The sequence below is a fragment of the Liolophura sinensis genome, chromosome 6, assembly GCF_032854445.1.
Source record: "Liolophura sinensis isolate JHLJ2023 chromosome 6, CUHK_Ljap_v2, whole genome shotgun sequence".
Classification (NCBI taxonomy): Eukaryota; Metazoa; Mollusca; class Polyplacophora; order Chitonida; family Chitonidae; genus Liolophura; species Liolophura sinensis.
In genome coordinates this window covers 44,738,789-44,766,087 of record NC_088300.1, presented here as the reverse complement: position 1 = coordinate 44,766,087, position 27,299 = coordinate 44,738,789, and the positions used below count along the sequence as shown (strand labels likewise).

At 40.8% G+C, this 27,299-nt stretch overlaps 2 protein-coding genes and 1 long non-coding RNA gene across 5 annotated transcripts; 1 reads left to right on the top strand and 2 right to left on the bottom strand.

The window, feature by feature from the left end:
- Positions 1-430: 430 nt before the first annotated feature.
- On the top strand, positions 431-4,852 carry LOC135468701 (uncharacterized). The gene is made up of 3 exons (XR_010444251.1): positions 431-833; positions 3,570-3,656; positions 4,148-4,852. It is a non-coding gene; the product is annotated as an uncharacterized LOC135468701 (long non-coding RNA).
- Positions 4,853-8,093: 3,241 nt separating this feature from the next.
- On the bottom strand, positions 8,094-10,945 carry LOC135469105 (matrilin-2-like). Of its 3 annotated transcripts, none has more exons than XM_064747637.1 (4): positions 10,846-10,945; positions 9,834-10,083; positions 9,248-9,664; positions 8,094-8,570 (listed from the first exon to the last, which is right to left on the bottom strand). In XM_064747637.1, exons 2-4 carry the CDS (start codon positions 10,048-10,050, stop codon positions 8,281-8,283), a joined length of 924 nt encoding a protein of 307 aa, XP_064603707.1. In that variant the 5' UTR covers positions 10,051-10,083; positions 10,846-10,945; the 3' UTR covers positions 8,094-8,280. The 3 variants fall into 3 exon arrangements, with proteins under 3 accessions (XP_064603707.1, XP_064603706.1, XP_064603708.1); XM_064747636.1 differs by having other exon boundaries at positions 9,834-10,104; positions 10,846-10,926; XM_064747638.1 differs by having other exon boundaries at positions 9,834-10,086; positions 10,846-10,862.
- Positions 10,946-24,982: 14,037 nt separating this feature from the next.
- LOC135467248 (von Willebrand factor A domain-containing protein 1-like) lies at positions 24,983-26,936 on the bottom strand. The gene is made up of 3 exons (XM_064745014.1): positions 26,720-26,936; positions 26,133-26,549; positions 24,983-25,464 (listed from the first exon to the last, which is right to left on the bottom strand). Exons 1-3 carry the CDS (start codon positions 26,934-26,936, stop codon positions 25,175-25,177), a joined length of 924 nt encoding a protein of 307 aa, XP_064601084.1. The 3' UTR covers positions 24,983-25,174.
- Between the last annotated feature and the right edge of the window lie 363 nt (positions 26,937-27,299).

Genomic DNA, 27,299 nt, shown 5'->3' with positions numbered 1-27,299 from the left:
TCAAAATGTTTGTGCAAAATTTACAAGTGGTAGCAGCGAAGGTCAGAGAGCGACGCTTGCGCTGTAAGGAGTATGTGCACGGGTAACTGGCCAGAGGTATTGCCTATTGACATAAGGTGTTACAGGCCTCGAGTAAAATTCGATCTCTCTGCTTATTAGAATATATAAATATCAGAATTTTTATCCGTTTTGGACAACACAGAAAACTTTTTGCCCAGTGTTACTACGCACCATGGAGGTTACCACGGTGATAAAATACTATGTCTTCATTTTCAGTGGCAACAGCTCCAAAAATGTCGACCAGACGGACACAGACCCCCATTACAACTTCCGTTTTTCGGTAGGGACGATTGTAGTTCTGTGAATTTTAGGGTATAAAGTCTTTTTTTGCTCCCAGGCGTCAATTTTTGGTGCACAGGTGCATGCTTGGTATTAAAATGCTGGAAACTGTCTAAACTTTGAGGAGGTATGAGCTTTATTGATGAAAGTTTGAAATTCTGGGCGAGAGGACACAAGGTGTGAGGTAGTGATGAGGCTGCGAGTGACGTCCCCTTGGCGTTGCTAGGCACGCCTCCCAGCTGCCGGCATGGAAAGGTCCAGATTTTGACGGTCAACCTATGTCAAGATTTTTATGGCTTCTTTCTCACAGGCTGGGCCAGGTATGCACCAAAGCTTAATGGCCACGGAATGTTTGGGACTGAGCTACAGCGCTAGACGTTAACATTGTCGCTTATGGAAAATTAATGGGGGTCCGAGGCCTGTACTGACGAAGTCACCAAAATGTGAAAAATGTCACTATGCGCTTAGATTTCGCAGCAGCCTGATAATTTTTGGTGGGTATGTCTGTGATGTGTTTTGCATTGATTGGGCCGTTTCATAGCTTCTTGGGGCTATTTACATTTTGAAAATATCCATTTTGATGAAAAATCGGTAAAATGCTGTTCAGCGTAGGGTAGCATGTGTATAGGCATCCTGAAATGAACAACATGCAACGTTCTAGTATTCCTACGCTTGAAAATGGAGACGTTCAGAGCAGAAATTGCTGCAAAAATTGAAAGTTTCAGTGTTTATAGTGAAAACGGAGCCTGTCGAGTGTGGACTGGACCATTGACGAGGGATGGTCGATATGGTCTTGCCTCCTACAAAGACCCCGTCACACATCGATGGAAGAAGAAACACATCAGTAGACTTGTCACATTTAGATCCCAAGCTTGATTGTTCACACGTGTGCCACAACACACGCTGTGTAAATGTGGACCACATAAGCTTGGAACCACATTGTGTTAACAATAACAGGCAGCACTGCTGTCTCGGCCATGGGCAGTATGCAAGGTGCATGTTGCATTTAAGACTGAGCAGGTTGGTTTCCCCTCATTAAAAATAATAAATAACAGATTGTTTTAGATTTTGCTCAATTTCTGTTATCATTTTTTAATTTCTTTCATAAGCAACAACAGCAGTGACAAATTATATACAAAATTGGCGGTTACAAATATCTAGTGTATGTGTGATCTGTTTGGGTGTTGTCCAGCTGTCCCTTGGCATAGTCAGTTTTTTCTTCTGGATTTGAAAGCCTGTACTCAATGTGCTCTCGAAGTTTTCTGGCTGTATTGCGGAGTGATCTCCCCTTAACTGTCTGTCGCTTCTTATAAACCTTGTGGTACTGGTTCACCCTTTCAATCTGTTGTACTGTTCTCTCGCTCCTAGGTGAAATACTGGCGCCGACAGCTTGGAGTTTGGCAGCCGTGGACTTGTCCTGGCCATTGTTAAGTCTGTGGATTGTGGACGCCGCCCTTCCCTCCATATTTCTGCTGTAGTTTACATTCTTGGGCAAGGAGACGCTGAGTGATCTGTTGACAGCTTCGCACTTTTGAGTGCTGGTGTTCATCCGGAGACTGGTGACGGCTGTCTCGCTCAACCTCATGTGCAGTACTTCGGTCAATAGTTTCGTGTCGTTGTCATCCATGTTAAAAGGGCAGAGTTTACTGGTGGATAAAAACAGGGACCTCTCCCACCAGCTGCTGGTTTCCCCTCCGGAGCAAACCACACTGTTCCTGCGGCATTTGGAACAGTCCCCACCGTAACACCTGACCGTTGCATCCACAACCCTGGGTAGGCAAGTTTTTATTTTCCTCATGTCACCAATGTGCTCAGACATAAGTTGAGAAAATATCAAGCTACACCTGGCCTTAACATCCTGACTCAACACCTTCTGTGCTTTCTTCCTGGCTTCCCTCGTTCGGCCCTGTCCTTCGAACATGGCATCGCTGAACTTAGCCTGGTTACATTTCTTGAACTGGGATCTACCAAGGTGCGTGGGGTCTGCTAACCGTTCGACCTCCCACAGTGGCTCGACCAGTCGGATGCCGTCCTCCACTCCCTTGGCTGACCTGGAGTCGCCGTCTGTGGTTACATGTTTGGCAAAAACACCTTGCCTCGCCAATCCCTCGCCAATCTCGTTCCCCATATTATACTCGGACCAGGGGGCATGTGGGTTTGTGTTCGCTGTGCACTCCTCGTGTCCTCCAGGGCACTTTACTTGGAAGCCTTTTCCTCTTAGCCAGGACCCAGTCCAACACAATTTATTCTTCAGTGCTGCGGAGACAATGTATTGGTTGTCTGTTGATGTCTCCACAGCCAGGGAAATTGCTTGTGAAGCATTCTGGCCCGGTTTCTTGGGACTGGTTATGGTAATGCTGTTGTAGCGAGTGTCTGTGGCCAGATCTATTGTGCTGTCATCCTCTCCTCTTTGCCTTTTGTATGCCTTTACCTCTTCCACCTTATTTGCTATATCCTCTCTGTTCAGCTTTGCGATTGCAGATGCGACATGGTTTGCAGTGCGATGCATGTTCCTACGAGTGGCAGGCGGCACGTCCATCGCTGCAAATAGGAGTCTGGCTCGGGTGTTCCCCATTGGTGTGTCCTGGAGGCCTACTTGAAGAGCTCGGTTCACCGCCGCAGCTTTTTGGCCAGGTCTGTTGCATTCTACCTCTTTGTAGAATTTGTGGAAGCCAGATACATAGTCACAGTCACAGCACTTAAAACTGAACGCCCAGGCTAAACCCCACTTTTTCTCTGCAGCTATCTCTAACCTGGGCAGTGGACAGTGGTCCTTGGTCTCACTGTGCTCAAGCATAACTTTGTTCCATATACACACCATTTTCTGTATATCTATGAGTCGCATTCCTTCAGCAGCCCATTCCCGCTCATGTGTATCTCTGTCTGATCCAGCCGTGGAATCTACCTTGCACCGTCTTGGCCGCTGTATTCTCTTTGTGTCAGGCTGGTGTGTTCTTACAGCCTCCTGATTGGGCTGGAAATCTGTGTCCATCAAGGAACACCCAGGCACAGGATTCAGCATGTCTGTAACTGCTGACAGGTTATTTGAGCCATTCTGGGCCTTTCCAGCTTGAAATCTAGACTGTTTCCTCTTTCTGTCTCCCTTCATGGTGTTTTGGGGTAGATTGTTTGCCTTGTTAACTGTCAGACTGACCAATATAGGTGTACTTGGTGGCTGCCTGATTGGAAATGTTAAATTCATATTTTTCCTCTCTGTTTATATATTGTAGATGCCAATGTGACACCCTTTGATGTTACTGTGCAGAGTAATAACCTGCTGTGAGACAACAGCAATGGTGCAGGGAGGTTTTTGCATGGTGAGCTGGTCAGCCAATCAGCAGTCATGGGGGAGGAGGGCAGGGGGGGGGGTGCCTGGCTGGGTGGTCTTTTAAAGGGTTTCATCATGTTATTCAGTGGGGAACTGGGATACTAGTCTTTTCTTAAGTCCTGTCCACTAAAAAAGTGCCTGTGAGTAGATCTTCATCACCTTGAGGCATTATTCTTGCTTTGATTTTGGTCACAAGTGATTGTTCCGAAATCGTGACAATCCGCTTTGATACCCCCTACCACACTGTCAGTCAATTTTTTTCACATAGTTGCTGAAGTAAATGTCTTATATTTTGACATTTAATTGTCAGATAAATTACCTATATTTTGATGTATGCTTTGACACTTTTGGCTTGTAACTTTGATATTTAAAGCTGCTCTGAGTAGAAAAGTCTTCTTAAAAATGTATATTTCTCTAAATGGTTGCTTTTGAAAAGTCTAAAGTGCTCTGTCAATGTGATTTTTTTAACTTTTCTTGCAGATAAACATCTTGTCTTTCCAAAACAGTTGACCTGATGGAGATATCTCGAACGGTATATGCACTGCAAGGCTTCAAAGTTTACCCCTCAGAGTTTTTTCACCCTGGAAAAAAGACACATGTTCAAGATGGGGGTACCCCAACTTGAATTCATTCAACTCCAAAGTTTCTGCATGTATCAAGCCCTAATTTTGCCTGTGAGGTTCAAAAGTGTCAGGAATTGTGTGGTGCAAAAATTATTGATTTTGAAAAAAGGTGGCTGGTGTGATAGGACACAGACCCCCATTACAACTTCCGTTTTTCGGTAGGGACGATTGTAGTTCTGTGAATTTTAGGGTATAAAGTCTTTTTTTGCTCCCAGGCGTCAATTTTTGGTGCACAGGTGCATGCTTGGTATTAAAATGCTGGAAACTGTCTAAACTTTGAGGAGGTATGAGCTTTATTGATGAAAGTTTGAAATTCTGGGCGAGAGGACACAAGGTGTGAGGTAGTGATGAGGCTGCGAGTGACGTCCCCTTGGCGTTGCTAGGCACGCCTCCCAGCTGCCGGCATGGAAAGGTCCAGATTTTGACGGTCAACCTATGTCAAGATTTTTATGGCTTCTTTCTCACAGGCTGGGCCAGGTATGCACCAAAGCTTAATGGCCACGGAATGTTTGGGACTGAGCTACAGCGCTAGACGTTAACATTGTCGCTTATGGAAAATTAATGGGGGTCCGAGGCCAGACATGGCTGGTCCAGGTCTAAGGGAAGTAACTCCAATGGGGTTAGTGTAAACGTAAATCCGTTGCAATGAACACTTGATACCGCACCTTGTAGCACTATTCACGTAATGATCACCAAGCCAACTTTTAAAGTGTATAAACCTGTATTGACTTTGACAAGCCTTCTCACACAATTTGAGAATGATCTTGAAATTGTAAAAAAGTCACAAAAACAGAAAAGTAATTTAAGGTATCATTTTTGATAATGATTACTTTTCGAAGAGGTGAACTTTAAGATTTTTGAAATGTTTCGTTTTAAGACCCGCACATCACATTCCAGAAATTGAACACTTCCATGGCCTAATGGTTAGATTGTCCGCCACGAGGCCGGGAGACACCAGGATCCAACACGGGTCAGGTCATGCCAAAGATTTGGTATGAATGGTACTTGCTGCTGTCTCGTTTGACGCTCAGCACTGAGAGTTTAGAGTGAGGAAACAAGGACTGGTTGCCCCCTTTGTCAGTATAATGTCACTGAGTGGGGTGTCATACTTGGTGTCTTTGGCGGCTTGTACTCGCCAAGTCACAAGAAGACACAATATAGTACACACACGTTATGACTCCTCGTCGTCATATGACTGAAAACTGTTAAGTACGACGTTAACCTCCATGCATACATGCATACATTCCAGAAATTAGTTTTATGTCAGTAAGAGTGTCCAGAAAAACTATAAAGTAGGAAATTACAGGACATTCATTTTTTTGGGAAAAGGTCTCTTTTAATCTCTTTTAATTTTGGCAAGTCTTCAAAAGTTAATTATTCCCTAAATTTAAGGGCCAAATCTGACATTCGTATACCACTCGTAGAACATGAATGAGCGTTCTAAGTCACTAATGGTAGGACAATTTTTCCAAACACCCTACAACGCAAAGATGAAAAATTTGCCATGGGAGTTTTTGTCAGTTTGGGAAAATTCCAGAAGGCCCGAGGTTTACAACAGGCAAACCTGTTTTCCTCCAGAAATAAAACAAATCGTCGTAGAAGTAAAAAAAAATGTCTTTGAATGAAGACTTAAACACTCTGCAAAACTGGATCCTCAACAAAGCTTCCTATTCAACGCTGGGATTGATGTAAAAAACAAGCTTGAACTTACGTGACTGCCAGTGATGGTGTAGTTCTTGATTTGAATATGTTGAAAGTGATATAAAAAGAACTTTATGAATTCATATTGATACATCGCTTGCATGGAAGCCTGATGGATGTCATGATGGTGGCATTAACAACACTCACACATTGTTCTAGATAACCTTTAACCCATATCTACTTCACTACATCTGTGTAATGTGGAGAAATAAGGTGTTAGGTTGTCAGAAGCTGCTTAATTCTCGCTGTTAACATGCCACTCCTGAACTGTTGTATGTCAAACTGTATATTTACAACTCAATGGATTACTTCTCTAACATATCAACGAGAAGTGAAATCGGTGTTATACACCAACAATGCCTTGCGTTAAACCTTCGATAGCTGGGTTAGGTTGAGGGCTACTGAATACGGTGTTTTCTTTTTGTGCCACAGAAAACCGGTTGTATCAGTCCCCTAAAATTCTGCGCCGAGTTTTGCAAGTCTTCGCTAAGTTTTCGTGTCGAGTTTTTGCATGTTACATTCAACGTCGGGTTTTGAAGCCCGATCTCGAGTTTTAAATGGAACTTTAACTTGTACAAACAAAGACTACGGCAATAAAGAAGGACTAGACAAAACAAGCGTTTTTTAAATATCTTATGGCAAATTGGCCAAAGATCTTCACAAATCGGAGCTTTGTGAGGATCATCGGAAATGGACACCGAGTGATTATTGTGCTGGTGATCTGTTCCCTCGTCATGTTCCGGACGGTGGCCGGGTAGAGGATCTGTGTATAGCGTTCTGACGCATGTATAGCGATATGACGCGTGTAAAGCTTTCTGATTGCCATAACTAGACTCTGTATTATTATCTCTGTAGTAAGTCCTTTATCCCCTAGAAACATAAAACGCTGGTCTGTTGAAAATCAATTGGCTTGCCATATAGTATTGGTGATCTGTCTTCTCGACGCTGTAAACAAATCTTGCTGACAGTAATGGGTTGGAGGAAATTATGCAGTACGTTTTAATCTTATTGTGTGTTAAATGCGATGACAATACAGTATGTTGAGTAATTCTAGACCAATGACTTCTAAAACATTACATCACTACATTTTTTAACCTATCTCTGCTGAAGTCACGTTGTTCGAGGGCGTGCAATTTACTACTGTTAAGGAATTTACATGAAAACTAGAACTGAGGTAAATTCCCAACACCCTGGGATTCCACCATTCACCAATTATCATGCTGTCGTCTATCCACTGGTTTTACTTTCCATACCGTAGTATTTCGTTGTACAGTGTACTGTAGCTGTTTCAAGTGCGCATGGCCGGGATTTCTTCGCTGTGCACGGGATAAATACATCAACATAGTTACTCTCTATCCCTGTTAAAGCATTGTAACTCCCCAGAGTCACACATACAATGGGCAAATTTCGTGTATTTGAATTTACTTTTAGTTATGCCTGAAACTTGACTTGGAATCAAGCATATAGTTTGAAGTCGAAAACTTAAAAACATCCACATGAAAATCTAGAACAAGGGTGGTTAATCCTGGGCTGCAGCCAAAGTCTTCAACTCTGTAGCAAAGCTATATAGCCATGTACTTTTGTTCGTTCCACGGCAGATCGGCTCTGCGCCTGTGTACTTACGCACCACTCCAAATCGCTCATTTACCTCCTCATCTATATCATTATCTCTGCAGATAAGTCTTTTATCCCTGGGAAACATACACGCTCGCCGACTGAAATCTCTTTTTTACTTGACGACTTAATGTTATTCTTCTATGGATTTTGCATAAACCGTAAGCACCGTAAGTAAATAATTATTGAGGGGATTCTGGCCCATTGATTAAAGCCTTCTTTTTACCACTGTGAACTGGACCATGGGATATGCTCTGTGTCCTCCCACCATAACGCTGACCGCCGTCGTATAAGTGAAATGATCTTGACTACGGCGTAAACCTCCGTTGAAGTAAGTATATCATATAGTAATAATTACATCCCTGTTCTTTCAACACTTTGAACTCTCACAAGCCTTAGTAAGAACGCCCCTTAAGCCAAACCATGGTAAATATCAAAAGAAAAGCGTGTGTTAAGGAATCCTAAGCAAAACTGACCATATATAAATTTCAAAAATGAGAAATTTATTGACTGTATTTCAAAGACAATGCATGCAGTCGATGCTCATGTGTATATTTAAAAGACAACGTGCGAAGAATACGTATTATGTGTGGTGTGAAGCCAGCTTATGTCAGGAAGGACAATATCGTGTACAGGTGGAGTTTTTCGAAATTAGGATTTGAGCTCACAGGGGCTTTAATTGATCACTATAGGGGCACAGTTATTTGGATAGCGTAAGACTGTCACAACGATGTTTTGAAATTGCAAGAACGATCCCACGTGAAACAGATGTTTTGAAGGCGGGTGACTGGCCATCGCTTCCATTTCTATCCTGCCTGCAGGGCTGAAATCACCGATAGCGAAGACGAACACACGTTTACTCTCCTGAAGCTCCGCCGCCTTCGTCACAGCGTCAGCTCCACAGTTGGAGCCGCCATCTGTGAGGACTACCACTTCTTTGACAGAATCCCGATCTCGTCGAACTCCTATAAAACGGCGGGAAAGCATACAGTATGGTCTTCACTTGCCTTTGAACAACATTTGTATGGGGCATATGGTAATTGCTTACGTGTAGTATAAACGAGGGTTCAAGGGCCGTCTAGACCCCGGAAGCTCTTGTCCTTCAGAAATGGTATGCGTTTTAGACCATTTGTGAAGACTGAAGATAGGGTTGGATACCCGGGATAAAAGACATATTTGTCTCATTCTTAAATTCTTTTATCACCCAAGATTCATAACATTTGTTTTCTTTAAATCTTAATAATTTTAATTTTCTCATTTCTATTACCTAAATCCCCCAACACCCATTACACTCCTGTTATAACCCATGCTGAAATAATGACCACAGGAGCTCCAAAATGGAGCCATAGAAACCATTGACAAGCTATAAAAGGTATGTTTTCCAAACTGGTTGTGCTGCCATTCATCTATTTAGTTTTCGGTTTGGTACACCTAAATAGAAGTATACCTGTACGGCCAGTTTGTTGGAAACTTGCCGAAGATCACTAGTTTATCCCGGGTATTCTGGTGGTTTCTCACACTCATATAGCTGCCTGCCATCGTATAAGAGAAAAATTGTTGAGTGTATATTTCGTTTAGACCACAGGGAAATAAATACCGATACATAAATAAATAAATACCACAAGTAAATGTACAAACCTACCTTTACTCAAGGTAAACATTGTCTTAGCGTACTCCAGAGCGTCTCCCGTACAGGTGCTACTCGAAATATGTGGTATGTTGCGAATGGCAGCCTGCACATCAGCCAAATTGTCGTGATCATCAAAGTCAAAAATCTCCTGAGGTTTATTTGAGAAGATAATCAGAGCTGCCCTGTTACTCTGCGGTCCCAAACCAATTTTGCCGCAGATTTTGCCGATTAGGTTTGCCAAGCCGGTTTTGGCAGTGTTGTATTCGTGGGTATCAATGCTTCCACTGCTGTCTACGATGAAGAGAATGTCACGATCTCTTACTGTCGTCTCTCGGCGTTTGCGACCAGAAGACGATCCCCCAGATCCTAACAAAAAATTAGTCTCTATTGTCGCGGCCTTTTCAGTAGTTGTCTGTTTGATCCATGGATCTAAAGTGAAAGAAAAATCCGAAATTAAACCCATGTTAACTAATGTAGCGTTCCATACGTATACAATGACATGCCAGTGTGTTCATGTGAAACTGAAACACGCCTATAGAAACTTATGTAAACATAAACAATATATTAATTAGATGGAGTTGATCGAATGTATACGTACCCTTGTCAGTTTCAGATATGTTAGGGCACAGGGCACCACCATTTTGGGGTTGTCTGTAAATCTGCCGGGTGCGGGTACGATACCCATCGACAGAAGGTCCCCAGTCAGACCACACGGATACGCCGCAATCCAGCTTCAGATTGTCCCAAAAACTGGCGGCTGAGCTCAATTCAGCAGTGACCAGGAAAGCCGCCAACGACAACAAGAGTCGGGCCATGACAGAGGGAAGTGTTCGTGTTGTACTGTACCACTACTTGGAAAAGAGAATATTCTGTGTACAAATAAAATTATCTATTTATATGATCGGTTCTCAAGAATATTTTATTTATTTGACGGCGGTAGGATTGATGGGTGGTAAAAAAGTGGAGTGCTCGGGATAAACCACTGACCTTTGTCAGTTATACAAACGTCTTGACTTAGTGTCACCAGAGAGATATTAAGCGCTAGCTGGATTCGTTCTGTATGAAGAAAGACTTACAGTACAGAGAGCAAGACCTTAGTAGCGACGACAGTGTTACAATTGGTAAATGGTAAACCGGTAAAATACAGCCTCTTGTCATCTTAAATGTACCTCGGTAAAGGTTTTTTCCAACTGGTCATGTAAATGTGTAGCAAATTATATTACAATCACACTGCTTCATGGCTATAGCTTTATTTCATGTGTTCGGTCAAGTATCTGATCAAATGATACCCATCCCTCAGCATGGCATTTATCTACTCATAACCTGTTGCCTCATTAACCTGTTGCCTCATGATATCCGAAATAAACTCTCTTTTAGTGACACTTTGTGCTTATATTTTGCACTGTAAACAGTCTGAAAGGAAATTGTACAACCTCAATCTCTTAATATATACTCCTGTTTTAAGTAATTAATTTTTTAAAATCAAGATTAATATACAATCAGCAATGTGTTACGTCCCGTTTGAGTGTAATCATCTGCTGAACAATCAGTATTACGTCAGGTACAGAGTTTGAGAATTTACAGCTAAACAGCTCTCTGTACTTACTCACCGTTATGGATTTCCCAGAAGTGGATGCCTGTCTGGTTTCAGAGCCTCCTTATATAGACCAAGACGTTCAATCAGAAATCCATGCGAAAGCTCAACTCATTTACTCATTCGAAACAAGAAGCAAAAAAGCAAAAAAAAAAAAAAGAAAAAAAACCCCGGTTCCCCCGTCCAAAATGAAAAAGACCTGTTATATCCCCCTCCCACAGCAAGTATGCGCGGTGTTACAGAAGACTGCAGTACTATACATGAACTACTGCTGATATAACTTTTCACCATGATCAATATGTTGTTCAGAGAATTGGGCAGGGACAGGAGGGTGGGGGGAGCTTTGTCAGTTGCAAAAGACCCTGGCATTTGAAGGTAGAATAATTAAAAAATATCAGTGCATTTATTGTTTGGTTTGTCATTGAAAACCCCAGAAGTTTATTTGTCCGAATTGTGGCCGGGGTGGTATTTTCTAAAATCCTCACCACACCCAAATGAATGAAGCTCACGTCATTTAACGCAGAAATGTTATGAAAAAGCTTGTTTAAATATACGGCAATGCAAACTAAAGCTCAAAGTCTGCTTCTCAGCAGGAGGTGTTCAAAAGGAATAACACACGGTTTACATTGACGTAAAATGCACTAAATTCAAGTTTATTGGTTATTTGAGCGATTAAACAAAAAACGAGCAAACATATGGGAGCCCATTGTGGCTATTGCTCCATCTATTCTGATGCACAGAGAAATGCTCTATTTTAGCACTAAATGGTTGCTTTGAAATATATGGCTTAACAAGGCGAGGAATCGACATTGTACGTTGAAATTTTGCCATTCGAGTCCAAATGAAGACAGAGTTAATGTCAATGTAAAATGTCGTAGTCCTCTGGCTTTTAGTTCCAAATGTGATGGTTCAACACCACGACATTTTAGAAGATTGTTACCTTCTTGTTGCAATGGCAAAAGCAATAATTTAACTTAAAATATCGCGTTTTTATCACAGTTTTTAAAACGGAACAACACGACATCGCAAGAAACGCAACGTTTATAACCAACACGTCAGTGCAATATTTTAACTTGAAATGTCGTGTGACACATCGTGGCCAATTCTCAATATATATTATATATAAAATAGATATGATTTCGTGTCCGGTATACAACGTTAGTTGGAGTTTTAATTTTTGGTGGATACGTAGATACACAGTTGACGATGTGTCGTGAAGCACATTTGTCGATTTCTACGTTGCTATGGTAACCAAGTTGGTATTTCCCTGATATCTACTATATCGTTAGGCATGGACTTGTCCTGGACTTGGAATTTTTAATTCTTAGTGGATACTTAGCTACAGAGGCCGTGATTTCTCGTTAATCACATTTTTCAATTCTCACCGTTGGCATGGTAATCAGTTTGCCATCATCCCTATATATATTTTTTGATATCCTGTCTGGGCTACAACTTCACTTGTTTTTCCATATTCAGTTTTGATTTTTGGTGGATACATAGAGACACAGATGGCGATGTGTCGCCACTCACATATGTCCATTTCCACAGTTGCCATGGTAACAGTAATATAGATCGACTTGAGATTCGTGTAAGGACTACAACTTTCCTCGTCGATACATAGGTAAAGATGTGACGATGTGTCAAGCCTCACATGTGTCCAATTGTTTACGCCCAGTGTCATTGGGTGGAGCAGACTATGGTATAATAAGCCCTAATTTTGTCCATCTGTTTGTCTGTATTCATGTCCGGGCTACAACTCCAATAGTTTCCCATGTACAGTTTTAGTTTTTGGTGCATACATAGATATAGAGGATACAATGTGTCGAGACTTTGTTCACTTCCACAGTTGCAATGGTAACCAGGTTGCAGCTCCTCTGATATCTTCTATATAGATCGACATGAACTTCGTGGAATTGAGTTTTGGTCGATGCAAAGGTGCGGATATGACGATGTGTCGCGCCTCACATTTGTCCATTTGATATATGTCCGGAAAATTATGGTATAGTAATTCTGCTCGTCTTTCTATCCGTATTCGTGTCCTGGCTATGATATCTCCAACTGGTTTACATACACAGTTTTTATTTTTTGTACATGGGTAACATGGATAACGACATATGGCATCTCAGATTTTATTATCTATTGGTATCACGGTATCTCGATCGTCGGTTTCTTTGTGTGTAGATTAAATAACTCACTAAGTACACTAATATAAAAATAAAAATAAAAAACTCAAAAGTAAAAGAATGCCTCTAACTCTAACTCCTTACCTAAATCCGAATTACTGAAGAAAATTACTGTTTAGGGATCACGCCCTTGAAACTTCATCCCATGTACATGTGTTATGTTAACTTGTCTCACAGTGTAGCAACAGACACAGTGGGTACTGTGTTCTCTTTATTTATGTACTAATAATATACATATTGTTAAAATTTAGTTGTATCAATTACTGAGTCTATAAGTGCCTATACACCATTATTTAATTTACACTGGGTTATAAAATCACTTGGGGTTTCTGTTCCCCCCAAGTTTATAAACAACATAAAGTCGTCTGTATTGCTGCATGCTTTGGTGAATGAAATGAAATAGATATCAGTTCCTCTCTGAACTCCAAGCTGTATTATTTTGCTTGAATAGTTTGGATTTTGATGGATACATACATGCATAGGTGACGATAGAAATTTGTGTAATTATTTTCGTCGCTGCCGCGGCCATTGCGATTTTAATTATATACAGAGGTGACGATGGACATGTGTATATGCATTTCTGTAGCTGCCATGATAATTAGTGCTCCCCAGCTCAAAATCTTAAGATAAGAACTACAATTGAGCTACATTGAGCTTTTTTGAAAAAAAATTCTTTGTTAACTCGTTGCTTTACGTATTCTTTTCGGTTCACTATTTTAACTACAATTGAGCTACAACGCCGGAGCTGTGTTCTTTGTTAACTCGTTGCTTTACGAGCAAAAATCTATCGTTAACACCCATGGAGTACATTTCCTCAAAGTTGATACTCATTACATTGCTGTTAGTGTTCTTTTATACATTTCACATAAGTGTATTTGTTCGGGCGAACACTGTGTTCACCTGGCCTTTTGTACCTGGTTAAAACTACCACGAGCTTTCGTGATTTTGAATATTTTACTTCTTTAATAAAGCCTTCATTAAATGACTGGTTCTTCCTTGTAGAGTAAACATGTGACGTAATAAACATGATGTTTGCTGGAAATCTGATGATGGTATGCCCCAGAACATGGCTATATAGATGAACAAAACATGTCCTGGGCTTAACTTTGAAAGCACAATGGCCTATGTCAATATTGACTGACTTCAGGTTGTACTAGAGAATCCCGGATATCCCACTGTGGTTTCATATCGCTTAGGCTGACATGATGCCGATCATCACGACCTTGCACGTCTGAAAAGCGAGACTATCGCAATGACGGCTGCATCAGATGTCAGATTTATTCCTAGCCTTCAGAAATACCGATCGGGGTCAGTTTCTGATATGACCAAACTTGAAAAAGAATTTTCGAGCTTATTTTTGTTCTTTCGAGATGAAAATTTGTTAAAACTTCAACTTCCGTCACCACAACGCTTAGATTTGAGGTTTAACATTTTGGCTTAAGCTTGGAATCAGTCAAAAGTTTTAAATGTTATCTTAGAACTTATATTCGGCCCGCTGTATAGATTAAAATGTTTACCACCTTTTCAATGTTAACTTAAAATAAATGAGTCAAAATTTCAACTTTTCTTTCCGAAAACAAGTATTGTGACAAGGTTTTTTAATTTTGGCTTAAAATGGCTGTCTTCTCCACTAAACTGGATTGAGTTTTTTTCGAGTGTGTTGTTTTCAACATGTCAAAGATGTACTCTAAGGAAGCATGTGTCCTTTAAACCTAGAGTAATCCTGACCTGATATTACAAGGCATCAGTTCGAGAATATCAATGTCACAATTAACATCAAATTAATCGCTAATAACCGAATTCGCGAAACGTTTGAATTGAAACCAAGACGATGTACGCCATTAAGTGGGCGATATGTATGTCATATATGATCTCGTAAAATAAGAGCCTGATCTGAATCTTGGAAAGAACAGCCGAGTTTATCCTAGCAACGGAGTCACATGATTTGAAAATGGATTTTTGGATCGCCATATTATTACCTATGGCAAGGAATTTCACTGTTGTGCACATCAGATCTCAGTGGCTAAAATATTCTTCATTTGACATCGTAAAGGGTATCTCGTGGTAACATTGTCAATTATTCTTTTCTTACCCATATGTTGACATATAGGGTATTAAAACGAGTTTTAAACACAGGTTGCTGTAAATATTTTATTTGTTTCCCACGTTTATTAATAGATATTACACGATCAACATATTATGAGAAATATACAGACATGACCTAACAACCCCTTTGCAATTCTTTAGAACAACATGACGATCACCTACTGGCCGTACGTGCAACCAGCAACTTGCGGATGGTCGTGGGTTTCCGCCGGTCTCTGCTCGGTTTCCTCCCACTATAATGATGGCCGCCGTCATATCAGTGAAATACTCTTGAGTACGGCGTAAAACACCAATCAAATAAATAAATAAATGACGTTTATACTGTTACAAGAGAAAAAATCCTCGATTACAGTCGGCAAAAACTGACTATAGGTAACAGCTTGTTGTGTAGAAATTGTGCACTTTCTTGGGTTCACCATTAATTTTGTTTTATGATTTGAACATAATGACTGTAATAGATTTATTAGGAATATATTTATTATTTAACCGAGATGAATTTAGATAGAGGAGGTAGGTATTGAGATCCATTTGGGAATTTTCGAGAATCTCTGGTTATTACTTTTCCCCTGTACTTGAATGACCTAAACGAATTCATAAATATAATATAATTAAGACGTAGAGTACAGAGAGAAATATGTTATAGGTTATTTATCTCGTCTGTTCCATTATATCACCTTGATGTGGTTTATACACCTGCACTCAGACAATAGACTTTGTGTTAAAATTAACAGATTCATTTTTTGAGTGTGCTCATTTTATTATATCTGGGATCCGTCTATCTTAATCTCATATTTGTTACATATGGCAGTATAATGATATCAGAAATGAGAGAGGCCTTTAAAGTGATTTGGGTGTTTTCGCAAATTACTGTAATCTGTATAAATTAACACCAAAAAAAATATTCTACAAACGTTTGCCAAAACATTTACCATCGTATTATTTCAACAGCTCCGGCGTTGAAATCGTTATCGAATATGTGTATCAAGGTTTTCGAAACAGGTTGCACGGGTGACGAATATCGCTTGCTCTCCGTCTGTCCAAAATAAAAGGACTTAGAAGTTAAGTACAGAACAGATTACTCTTATGGATAATTGAAATTCATTCTGCAATCTAAAGACTCGACCAGCACAAACAGAGTAGAATTTTAAGCCACACGTGTGAATAGCCGCCATATTATGTAAATATGTATGATGTTATACAGGTACCTCCGCAACCACCCTGCGTCATTCCAGTGTAAGTAAATGAAATGCAAACAGCATGGAGTAAGTCCTCATAGACATCAACACTCTCTAGGGGCACAATATGAAGCTAGCCATTCTCAAAGACATAAACTCACTCCAGTGTCACAGTATGGAGTAACTGATTGTCAAGACATAAACTCACTACAATGTCACAGTATGGAGTAACTGAGTGTCAAGACATAAACTCACTCCAGTGTCACAGTATGGAGTAACTGAGTGTCAAGACATAAACTCACTACAATGTCACAGTATGGAGTAAAACCACACGCCGGACGATGAAGCCGGCCAGAGAAGGGACAGCTGATGGAAAATGTCACAGTGGACTTCTGAATGCTCATATACCATCGTAGCGAAAGAACGCCACTCAGTCTGTAATACTCCCCGTTAAACACTGGAGTATAGAGATAGCTGCACTATAGAGAACAAATGTCTATATTTATTCTCCTTAGACGCAGAAAAAAAACGCCACCAGCCCTTGATGCCCTCGAGGAAGTTGTGCAACTAGTGCTTCAGTTGGAAACCTTGAGATGTATACTATATGGATTGTTTGAGTTCACCAGAAAATATTGAGAGCCTTATGCTAATATAAGTACATGCTTGTCTGTCTCTTGTTATACAAAACTATATGCTTTGAAATACATATATTGTATCCAGTCTTGAACGGGCCCTTGTGCTGGAATCTTTGTCATATTTAATGGATGGCTAGATGTTGACAGAACAGAGGAAACTTGTAGGAGATTTATTAGCCCTGGTATGGACCTGGTATGGTAAGGTGGGGAATATACCCCAGTGCAAGAAACCGTGCATCTCTGGGAGCGAAACTGATTACAGCTGTGAGTGACATGTGCTGGCACACTTGTAATGCTACTCCTGTTTTCAGTCCTCTTTTACTCTTTTCCTGTTATATGACAATCGACTTATAAAGCTCCAATCATGCACGTACCGTACCAGGTCCTTTACATGTGATCACATGGAATAATTATTATTCAACGAGACACAAATTTGATCATAAATGTGATATCCTCGACCTTTTGTTTTGTGTACGGTACGCTACTACTGCATTCATGTAAGTGGATTATTTATTCTTAACAAAGGCTGCAGAGTGGTGTACATAGCTCGGTACGCTACCACTGCAATCACCTACGTGGATTATATCCTTATGTTAGAACAACGACTGTACAGTGGTTTATGTAGTTCAGCAATAGCCAAGCATTAACGTGTTCGATACGCTAACACTGCATTCATCTGCGTGCTTTTGTGCTTAAGGTACAAAAACTGTACAGTGGGGTTTGTAGTTTAGCAATGACCTAGCATTAACGTGTTCGGTACGCTACCACTGCATTCATCCACGTGGATTATATGCTCAACGTAGAACAATCGCTGTACAGTGGGGTATGTAGTTCAGCAATGGCCTAGCATTAACGTGTTCGGTACGCTAACACTGCATTCATCTACGTGGATTATATACTTGTGCTGATATGCTCAACGTAGAACAAAGGCTGTATAGTGGGGTTTGTAGCTCAGCAAATGCCTATAATTAACGTGTTCCATACGCTACTAGCAATGACCTAGCATTAACGTGTTCGGTACGCCCACACTGCATTCATCCACGTGGATTATATGCTCTACGTAAAAACAAAGGCTGTACAGTGGGGGTATGTAGCTCAGCAATGACCTAGCATTAACATGTTCGGTACGCTAACACTGCATTATATACTTCTGCTGGGGGCCTCCGTGGCTCAGTCGGTTAGCGCGCTAGCGCAGCGTAATGACCCAGAAGCCTCTCACCAATGCGGTCGCTGTGAGTTCAAGTCCAGCTCATGCTGGCTTCCTCTCCGGCCGTAAGTGGGAAGGTCTTCAAGCAACCTGCGGATGATCATGAGTTTTCCCCGGGCTGTTCCTGGTTTTCTCCCACCATAATGCTGGCCGCCGTCGTATAAGTGAAATATTCTTGAGTACGGCGTAAAACACCAATCAAATAAATAAATAAATAAATACTTTGGCTCAAATGCTCAAACCATTGCGGTCGCTCTGAGTTCAAGTCCAGCTCATGCTGGCTTCCTCTCCGGTCGTAAATGGGAAGGTCTTGCAGCAACCTGCGGATGGTCGTGGGTATCCCCCGGGCTCTGTCCGGTTTCCTCCCACAATAATGCTGGTCGCCGTCGTATAAGTGAAACGTGTATGCTAATGCTGCGTTCATCTACGTGGATTATATACTTGTGGTAGAACAAAGGCTGTACAGCGGGGTTTGAAGTTTAGCAATGATCTACAATTAACATGTTCCATGTGCTAACACTACCTTTATCTACGTGGATTATGTGCTCAAGGTAGAACAAAGCCTGTACAGCGGGATTTGCAGTTCCGCAATGATCTACAATTAACGTGTTCCATGCGGTAACACTATCTTTAGCTACGTGGATTATGTGCTCAAGGTAGAACAAAGGCTGTACAGTGGGGTTTGCAGTTCAGCAATTATCTACAATTAACGTGTTCCATACGGTAACACTACCTTTATCTACGTGGATTTTGTATGGGGTATGTAGTTCAGCAATGGCCTAGTATTAAGGAGTTCGGTACGCTAACACTGCATTCATCAGCGTGGATTATATGCTCAAGGCAGAAGAAAGACTGTAGAATGGGGTTCAACACTGATTTGGGATTAACGTCATCTAAACCTTCGCAATGGGGATGATCGGAGATTATTGTATAGGCGGTAAATATGCGTGGATTTTTCTGATCTGACGTGTACATCAATCGTGGATTTAGCTTCTAGGGGGAAGTTGAAACGCGCTGATACTTACTGATACTGATGACAATTAAATACATGCAGCTATGCATTGTTTCAACCCATTGTTCCCATGACAACGATATCTGCCTAGGTGTAGAGAAGAAAGTTGACGGACCAAGCATAACGTTTATGGTGAAATGTGGATGATTTTGGACAACAAGGTCACTGAGTTCGTGGTGACGAGACGGGAACTAATGTAACAAAAACATCTGGCTGAAGCTTTGTTTCTATCATCACTTGGTACACACGCATTCTTTTTTTCTGTGAAGTATGCACAATATTATTGCAACCAACACCTGAATAAATTTTATTGATGAATGCTGAGTATAGGCTGGATGAGGATTGAATAACCTTAAGTGCGTCGCACATGGTCCAAAATCATACTTGTCTATTGGTGCGAGTGATGTATGCGTTAAACATGTGCAATTCCAGCTATGGTGTCTAATATTTTACGCCGAATAATACTGCAACGCAGTTTTATTGAACTTTTTGGGAGGTTACAGCGGTGACAAATTTCTGTGACGTCACCTCCATTGGGAACAGTTCAAAAGGTGCTTGTTTATGCTGTGTGTTTTTTTTTTCATATGTTGCAGAGAAAAGTGGAAGCTGCATGTGATGTTATACCGAGAGATAGTAAAAGCGCGACAGTTTGGGGATATATATTTTTGGGGTTCTTATTGAGAAATTTAGTCTACTGCATCAATAGTAAGGAAACTCAATGCGTTTATGTAATCTAAAGGTTTTTGTTTATTTGACTGGTGTTTTAGGCCGCTCCCAAGAACATTTCTTTTGTACGAGGATGGTCAGAATCATGGTGGGAGAAAACCGGTCAAAATCCGGGGGAAACCTACAACCATCCGGTAAACTAAAGTGAGAGTATTGATAACTAAATGTGCTGTAAATAGCTAGTATGGGATGATTTATGCTGAAACAATGCTTCGTGAAAGGTCGTTTAGTATATCGTCCAATTCTCGTGATCAAATGCGGTAAGCAGGTAGAGAATATAAGAGACAGACACCATGGCTAAAGCTGAGTGTACCTCCATAAACACATCTGTAAGGCCTGTCTGTCCCAAGTTCAAGGGAAGTAACTCTAATGAGTCACGTATCCATAACTCCATTACACCGCAACGCTGGATACCGTGTCCGTTAACAGTATTCTCGTAATGAAGTTTAATCGAGGCGACGGATACTAGACACTGGTGTTACTATAGCTCCAAACAGGATGTCAGAAAGGTGGGAGAGACCAGATTTGATGGTAACAGTCTGGTGCCTCGCCCGCCTTTAAACGGCCACACAATAAATTAAGGATACTAACAAGAAAAGAAAAACAAGGTAGAGGAGTATAAAGTAAGTCTGATAGCTTGATTCTTGGCTAATGGGATTTGAAGAATTATAAATCATTTAATAATTATGTATATAACAACCCAGTATACCCTGGAACACACAGCTTCACAGCATAACGCGGCGAAGTCTTCACACATTGCACTGAGCATCAACTCACAGAAAAATTCTGCAAACCTGACTGTATAGTATTTTACATGGCCCGTGTGGCTACGTGCTTGATGAAGGGCTGAAAGTGACATAGGAAGCAACATTCACCTCAGCATAGTTTTCACTTAAATGGGGTTTATAACAGGTGAATTGTGGACGCAAATGTGGGTTTGGTATAGATCTAGTAACTCGGTACGGTATGAACTCGCCTGGATTACAAGCGTTTAGATGTTAGTTTCGAACCCGTGTAATGTACATCTTTGAAGACCTTGTGCCTTTGTTGTAGGCCTACAAATACAAGCTGGAGAATATATGTAGATATCTGTACAGAATTTAGGAAAAACTTTAGAAGTTATACACTATAAGGGAGACGGGAAGGGAGAGAATGGAAGAGGGGAATGGCCCCTTAATCGCCAACTTCAGCTCCCATAGTCGACGCACTCTGGTCCACCGGTTACCATCGCATCTGCCCATACCTGACTCTCACACTGCCCTCCCATATCTATCGCTTCTCCCAGTTAAGCAAGTTTGTACGGGTCATACTGATTACCGCGCATGCGTCGCTTTCTACCTCTTTGCTGCCACCAATAGACAAGTTTCACCTTTGCCTTTTCACGCAGGCCAGTTTAGGCTCAGTCTCATTACTTGTGTCCTCTCGCGAAAATATTTCAGCATTCATAAATAAAGGCGTTTCAAGTTTAGTTAGAATCATGTTGTACATATTCTAGATAAAGAGAATGCATGTGTGTGTAGTATTATGAGAGACAAAGGTGACTACTTCTTGCCTCGATCATCACTGTGACTAATGACCTCGTCGTTGTTCACGATTTTTCTACAAAATTTACAAGTGATAGCAGCGAAGATTAGAGAGCGAGGCCTGCGCTGTAAGGAGTATGTGCACGAGTAACTGGTCAGAGCTATTGCATATTTACATAAGGTGTTACAGGCCTCGAGTAAAATTCATTCTATCTGTTTATTAGAATATATAAATATTAAAATTTTGTCCGTTTTGGACAACACAGAAAACTTTTTGCCCAGTGTTACTACGCACCATGGAGGTTACCACGGTGATAAAATACTATGTCTTCATTTTCAGCGTCATCAGCTACAAAAAGTTCAACAAGACTTAGATGTTCAAGGTCTAAGGGAAGTAATTTAAATGGGGTTAGTGCAAACGATCACCATGCCAAACTTTAAAGTGTATGACTTTGACAGACCTTCTCAAAAAATTTGAGAATTAATTTGAAAACGTTTTTGATATCATATATCATACAGGTCCAAATTACTGAGCGAGAAGGAAAACAAGTTTAGAGCAAGTAGTATGGTTCTTGATGCAAATACATTCATACGATTCATACATCTGACTGTACATGTATCTGATTTAATGACAGAAAAAATTGTAAAAACATCACAAAAACAGAACAGTAATTTAAGGTATCATTTTTGATAATGATTATTTTTCGAACAGGTAAATCTTAAGATTTTTGAAATGTTTCATTTTAAGATCTGCATATCACATTCCAGAAATTGGACGCTTCGGTGGCCTAATGTTTAGAGCGTCCGCCTCGAAGTCAGGAGACACCAGGATCGAACCCGTGCCGGGTCATACCCAAGACTTTAAAATTGATACTTGCTGTTGTCAGTGCTGAGAGGTTAGAGCAAGGAAAGAAGGATTGGTTGTCCCCCTTTGTCAGTATAATGTCACTGAGTGGGGTGTCATACCTGTTGTGTTCGACATGATATTTCAGTGGCGACAGAACTTTGGCAGCTTGGACTCGTCAAGTCACAAGAAGACACAATATATGTACACACACTTAATGGCTCCCCATCGTCATATGACTGAAAATTGTTTAGTTCGACGTTAACCTCCAAGCATGCATGCATACATTCCAGAAATTAGATTTTTTTCTTTAAGAGTGTCCAAAAGAAAGTGGGAAATCACAGGAAGTTCAGTTTTTTGGAAAAGTCTCTCTTTAATCTCTTTTAATTTCAGCAAGTCTCCAAAAGTGGATCATTCTCTAAATCTAAGCGCCAAGTCCGACATTCGTATACCACTCGTACAACATAAATGAGCGTTCTGAGTCAATAATGGTAGGACAAGTTTTCAAATCACCCTAAAACCAACAGATGAAAAATTTGCCATTGTTTTTTTTTGTCAGTTTTGGAAAATTTGCCAGTCGTTTCCAAAACGCCCATGGTTTACAACAGGCAATCCAGTTTTCCTAGAGAAATAAAACAGATCGTCGTAGAAGCAAAACAATTCTTGAATGAAGCCTTAAACACTCTGCAAAACTGGATCCTCAACGGAGTTTCCTATTCAACGCTGGGACTGATTGAAATTCAGTAACTGCCAGTGATAGTGTAGTTTTTGATTTAAATATCTTGAAAGTGATTTAAAATAAAATTATGAATTCATATTGATGCATCACTTGCACGTAGGCCTGATGGATGTCATGATGGTGGCATTAACAACGCTCACACATTACTCTAGATAACCTTTAACCCATATCTACTTCACTACATCTGTGTAATGTGGAGAAATAATGTGTTAGGTTTTCAGAAGCTGATTAATTCTCGCTATTAACATGCCACTCCTGAACTGTTGTATGTCAAACTGTGTATTTACAACTCAGTGGATTTCCTCTCTAACATAACAACGAGAAATGACATCAGCTTTTATATACCAACAATGCCTTGCGTTAAACTTTCGATAGCTCCGTTAGGTTAAGGGCTACTGAATACGGTGTTTTCTTTTCGTGCCACAGAAAACCACTTGTATCAGTCCCCCAAAACTCTACGCCGAGTTCTGGAAATCTTCGGCAAGTTTTCGTGTTTATTTTTTGGCATGTTACATTTCGACATTGGGTTTTAAAGACCGACCTCGAGTTTTAAATGGAACTTTAACTTGTAAAAACAAAGGCTGCGGAAATCAAAAATCACTAGACAAAAAATCGTTATTTTTTAATTTTATGGCAAATCACCTAAGATCTTCACAAATCAGAACTGTGTGGGGATCACCGGAAATGGAAGCCGTGTACATGGCATTGTGCTGGCGATCTGTTTGCTCATCACTGTGACAAAACTTTCCTGGTGGTGACCGGGTGGAGGATCCGTGCATAGCGTTCTTACGCGTGTATAGCTTTCTGATTGCTATAACTGGACTCTGTATTCTTATCTCTGTAGATAAGTCATTTAACCTTGACGAACATAAAACGCTGGTCTGTTAAAAAAGTGGCTTGCCATAGAGTATTGACAATCTGTTTTCTCGTCACTGTAACTAAACCTTGCTGACAGCAATATGCTGGAAGAAATTATGCAGTCCGTTTTAATCTGATTGTGTGTTAAATGTGATGACAAAACAGTATGTTGAGTAATTCTAGGCCAATGACTTCTAAAACATTACATCACTACATTTTTTAACCTAACTCTGCTTAAGTCACGGTGTTAGAGGGTGTTCAATTTACTATTGTTAAAGGATTTACATGAACAGTTAGAATAAAACCAGAACTGTGGTAAATTACCAAGAGGCTGTGTTTCCGCCATTTACGAATTATCATGCTGTCCTCGATCCACTCGTTTTACTTTCCATGTGTAGTCTTTTGTTGTACAGTGTTCTGATCATTACGTCCGAGCTCTGCCGAGAATAATCGAGATACTGCGCATGGCCGAGATTTCTTCGCTGTGCGTCTATCACTGTTAAAGCATTGTAACTCCCCAGAGCCACACATACAATGGGCAAATTTCGTGCATTTGAAAGTACTCTTAGTTATGACTGAAACATGACTTGGAATCGATAACTTAAAAACATACACATGGGAACTAAAGTGGTAAATCTTGGGCTGTCGCCAAAGTCTTCAACTCTGTAGCAAAGATATATAGCCATGTACTTTTGTTCGTTCCACGGCAGATCGGCTCTTCGCTTGTGTACTTACGCACCACTCCAAATGGCTCATTTACCTCCTCATCTATATCATTATCTCTGCAGATAAGTCTTTTATCCCTGGGAAACATTCACGTTCGCTGGCTGAAAATTCCTTGTACTTGACGACGGCAGCACTTGTAAATATTGAGGGGATTCTGGCCCATTGATTAAAACCGTCTTTTGACCACTGTGAACTGGACCGTGGGATTTGCCCTGACCGCCGTCGTATAAGTGAAATGGCCTTGAGTACGGCGTAAAACTCCAATGAAATAAATACATCATATAACAATAATAACATCTCTGTTCTCTCAACACTTTCAACTCTCAGAAGTTTTGGTAAGAACGCCCCTTAAGCCAAACCATGGTAAATATTAAAAGAAAATCGTGTGTTAAGTAATCCTAAACAAAACTGACCATATATAAATTTCAAAAATGAGAAATTTATTGACAGTAATAAGACAATACATGCAGCTGATGGCCTTGTGCATATTTAAAAGACAAGGTGTGAGGAATACGTATTATGTGTGGTGTGAAGCCAACTTGTGTTCAGGAAGGGGAATATCTCCTTCAGATGGAGTTTTTCGAAATTAGGATTTGAGTTCACAGGGGGCTTTAATTGATCACTAAAGGGGCACAGGTATTTGGATAGCGTAAGACTGTCATAACGATGTTTTTAAAGTCTATGAACGATCCCGCGTAAAACAGATGTTTTGAAGGCGGGTGACTGGCCATCGCATCCATTTCTCTCCTTCCTGCAGGGCTGAAATTATCGATAGCGAAGACGAACACACGTTTACTCTCCTGAAGCTCCCTCGCCTTCGTCACAGCGTCAGGTCCACAGTTGGAGCCGCCATCTGTGAGGACTACCACTTCTTTGACGGAATCCAGGTCTCGTCGAGCTCCTATAAAACGGCGGGAAAGCACACAGTATGGTCTTTCACTTGCTTTTGAACAACATTTGTATGGGGCATATGGTACTTGCTTACGTGTAGTATAATCGAGGGTTCAGGGGCCGACTATACCCTGGAAGCTCTTGTCCTTCAGAAATTGTTTGCGTTTTAGACCATTTGTGAAGACTGCAGATAGGGTGGGATACCCGCGATAAAATGCATATTTGTCTCATTCTTAAATTGTTTTATCATCCAAGGTTCATTACATTTGTTTTCTTTAAATCTTAATAATTTAATTTTTTTTGTTTTTATTACCTAAATCTAAACCTAAATCTAACCTAATTACCCATGCTGAAATAATGACCACAGGAGCTCCAAAATGGAGCCATAGAAAACACTGACAAGCTAAAAAAGGTGTGTTTTCCAAACTGGTTGTGTTGACATTCATCTATTTAGTCTTCGGTTTGATAGACCTGAATAGAGGTATACCTATACGTCCCGTTTGTTAGAAACTTGACGAAGGTCGCTAGTTTATCTCGGATATTCTGGTGGTTTCTCACACCCATATAGCTGCCTGCCATCGTATAAGAGAAAAATTCTTGAGTGTATATTTCGTTTGGACCACAGAGAAATAAATACCGGTACGTAAATAAATACGACAGGTAAATACACAAACCTACCTTTACTCGAGGTAAACATTGTCTTAGCGTACTCTAAAGCGTCTCCCGTACAGGTGCTACCCGAAATGTACGGTATGTTGCGAACGGCAGCCTGCACATCAGCCAAATTGTCGTGATCATCAAAGTCAAAAATCTCTTGAGGTTTACTTGAGAAGATAATCAGAGCTGCCCTGTTACTCTGCGATCCCAAACCAATTTTGCCGCAGATTTTGCCGATTAGGTTTGCCAAGTTGGTTTTGGCAATGCTGTATTCGTTGGCATCAATGCTTCCACTGCTGTCTACGATGAAGAGAATGTCACGATCTCTTACTGTCGTGTCTCGGCGTTTGCGACCGGAAGACGATCCCCCAGATCCTGACAAAAAGTTGTTCCGTATTGTCGCGGCCTTTTCAGCAGTTGTCTGCTTGACCCATGGATCTAAAGCGAACGAAAAATCTCGAAATTAAACCCATGTTAACTAATGTAGCGTTACGCACCTATACAATGACATGCCAATGTGTTCATGTGAAACTGAAACATGGCTATAGAAACTTATGTGAACACAAACAATGTATTAATTAGATGGATTTGATCGAATGTATACATACCCTTGTCAGTTTCAGATACGTTAGGGCACAGGGCACCACCATTTTGAGGTTGTCTGTAGATCTGCCGGGTGCGGGTACGATACCCATTGACAGAAGGTCCCCAGTCAGACCACACCGATACGCCACAATCCAGCTTCAGATTGTCCCAAAAACTGGCCGCTGAGCTCAATTCAGCAGTGACCAGGAAAGTCGCCAACGGCAACAAGAGTCGGGCCATGACAGAGGGAAGTGTTCGTGTTGTACTGTACCACTACTTGGAAAAGAGAATATTCTGTGTAAAAATGAAATTATCTATTTATAGTATCGGTTCTCAAGAATATTTTACTTATTTGACGGCGGTCAGATTGATGGGTAGTAAAAAGTGAAGTGCTCCGGATAAACCACTGACCTTCGTCAGTTATATGACAAACGTCTTGACTTAGTGTCACCAGAGAGATATTAAGCGCTAGCTGGATTCGTACTGTATGAAGAAAGGCTTACAGTGCAGAGAGCAAGACCATAGTAGCGACGACAGTGTTACAATTGGTAAATGGTAAACCGGTAAAATACAGCCTCTTATCATCTTAAATGTACCTCGGTA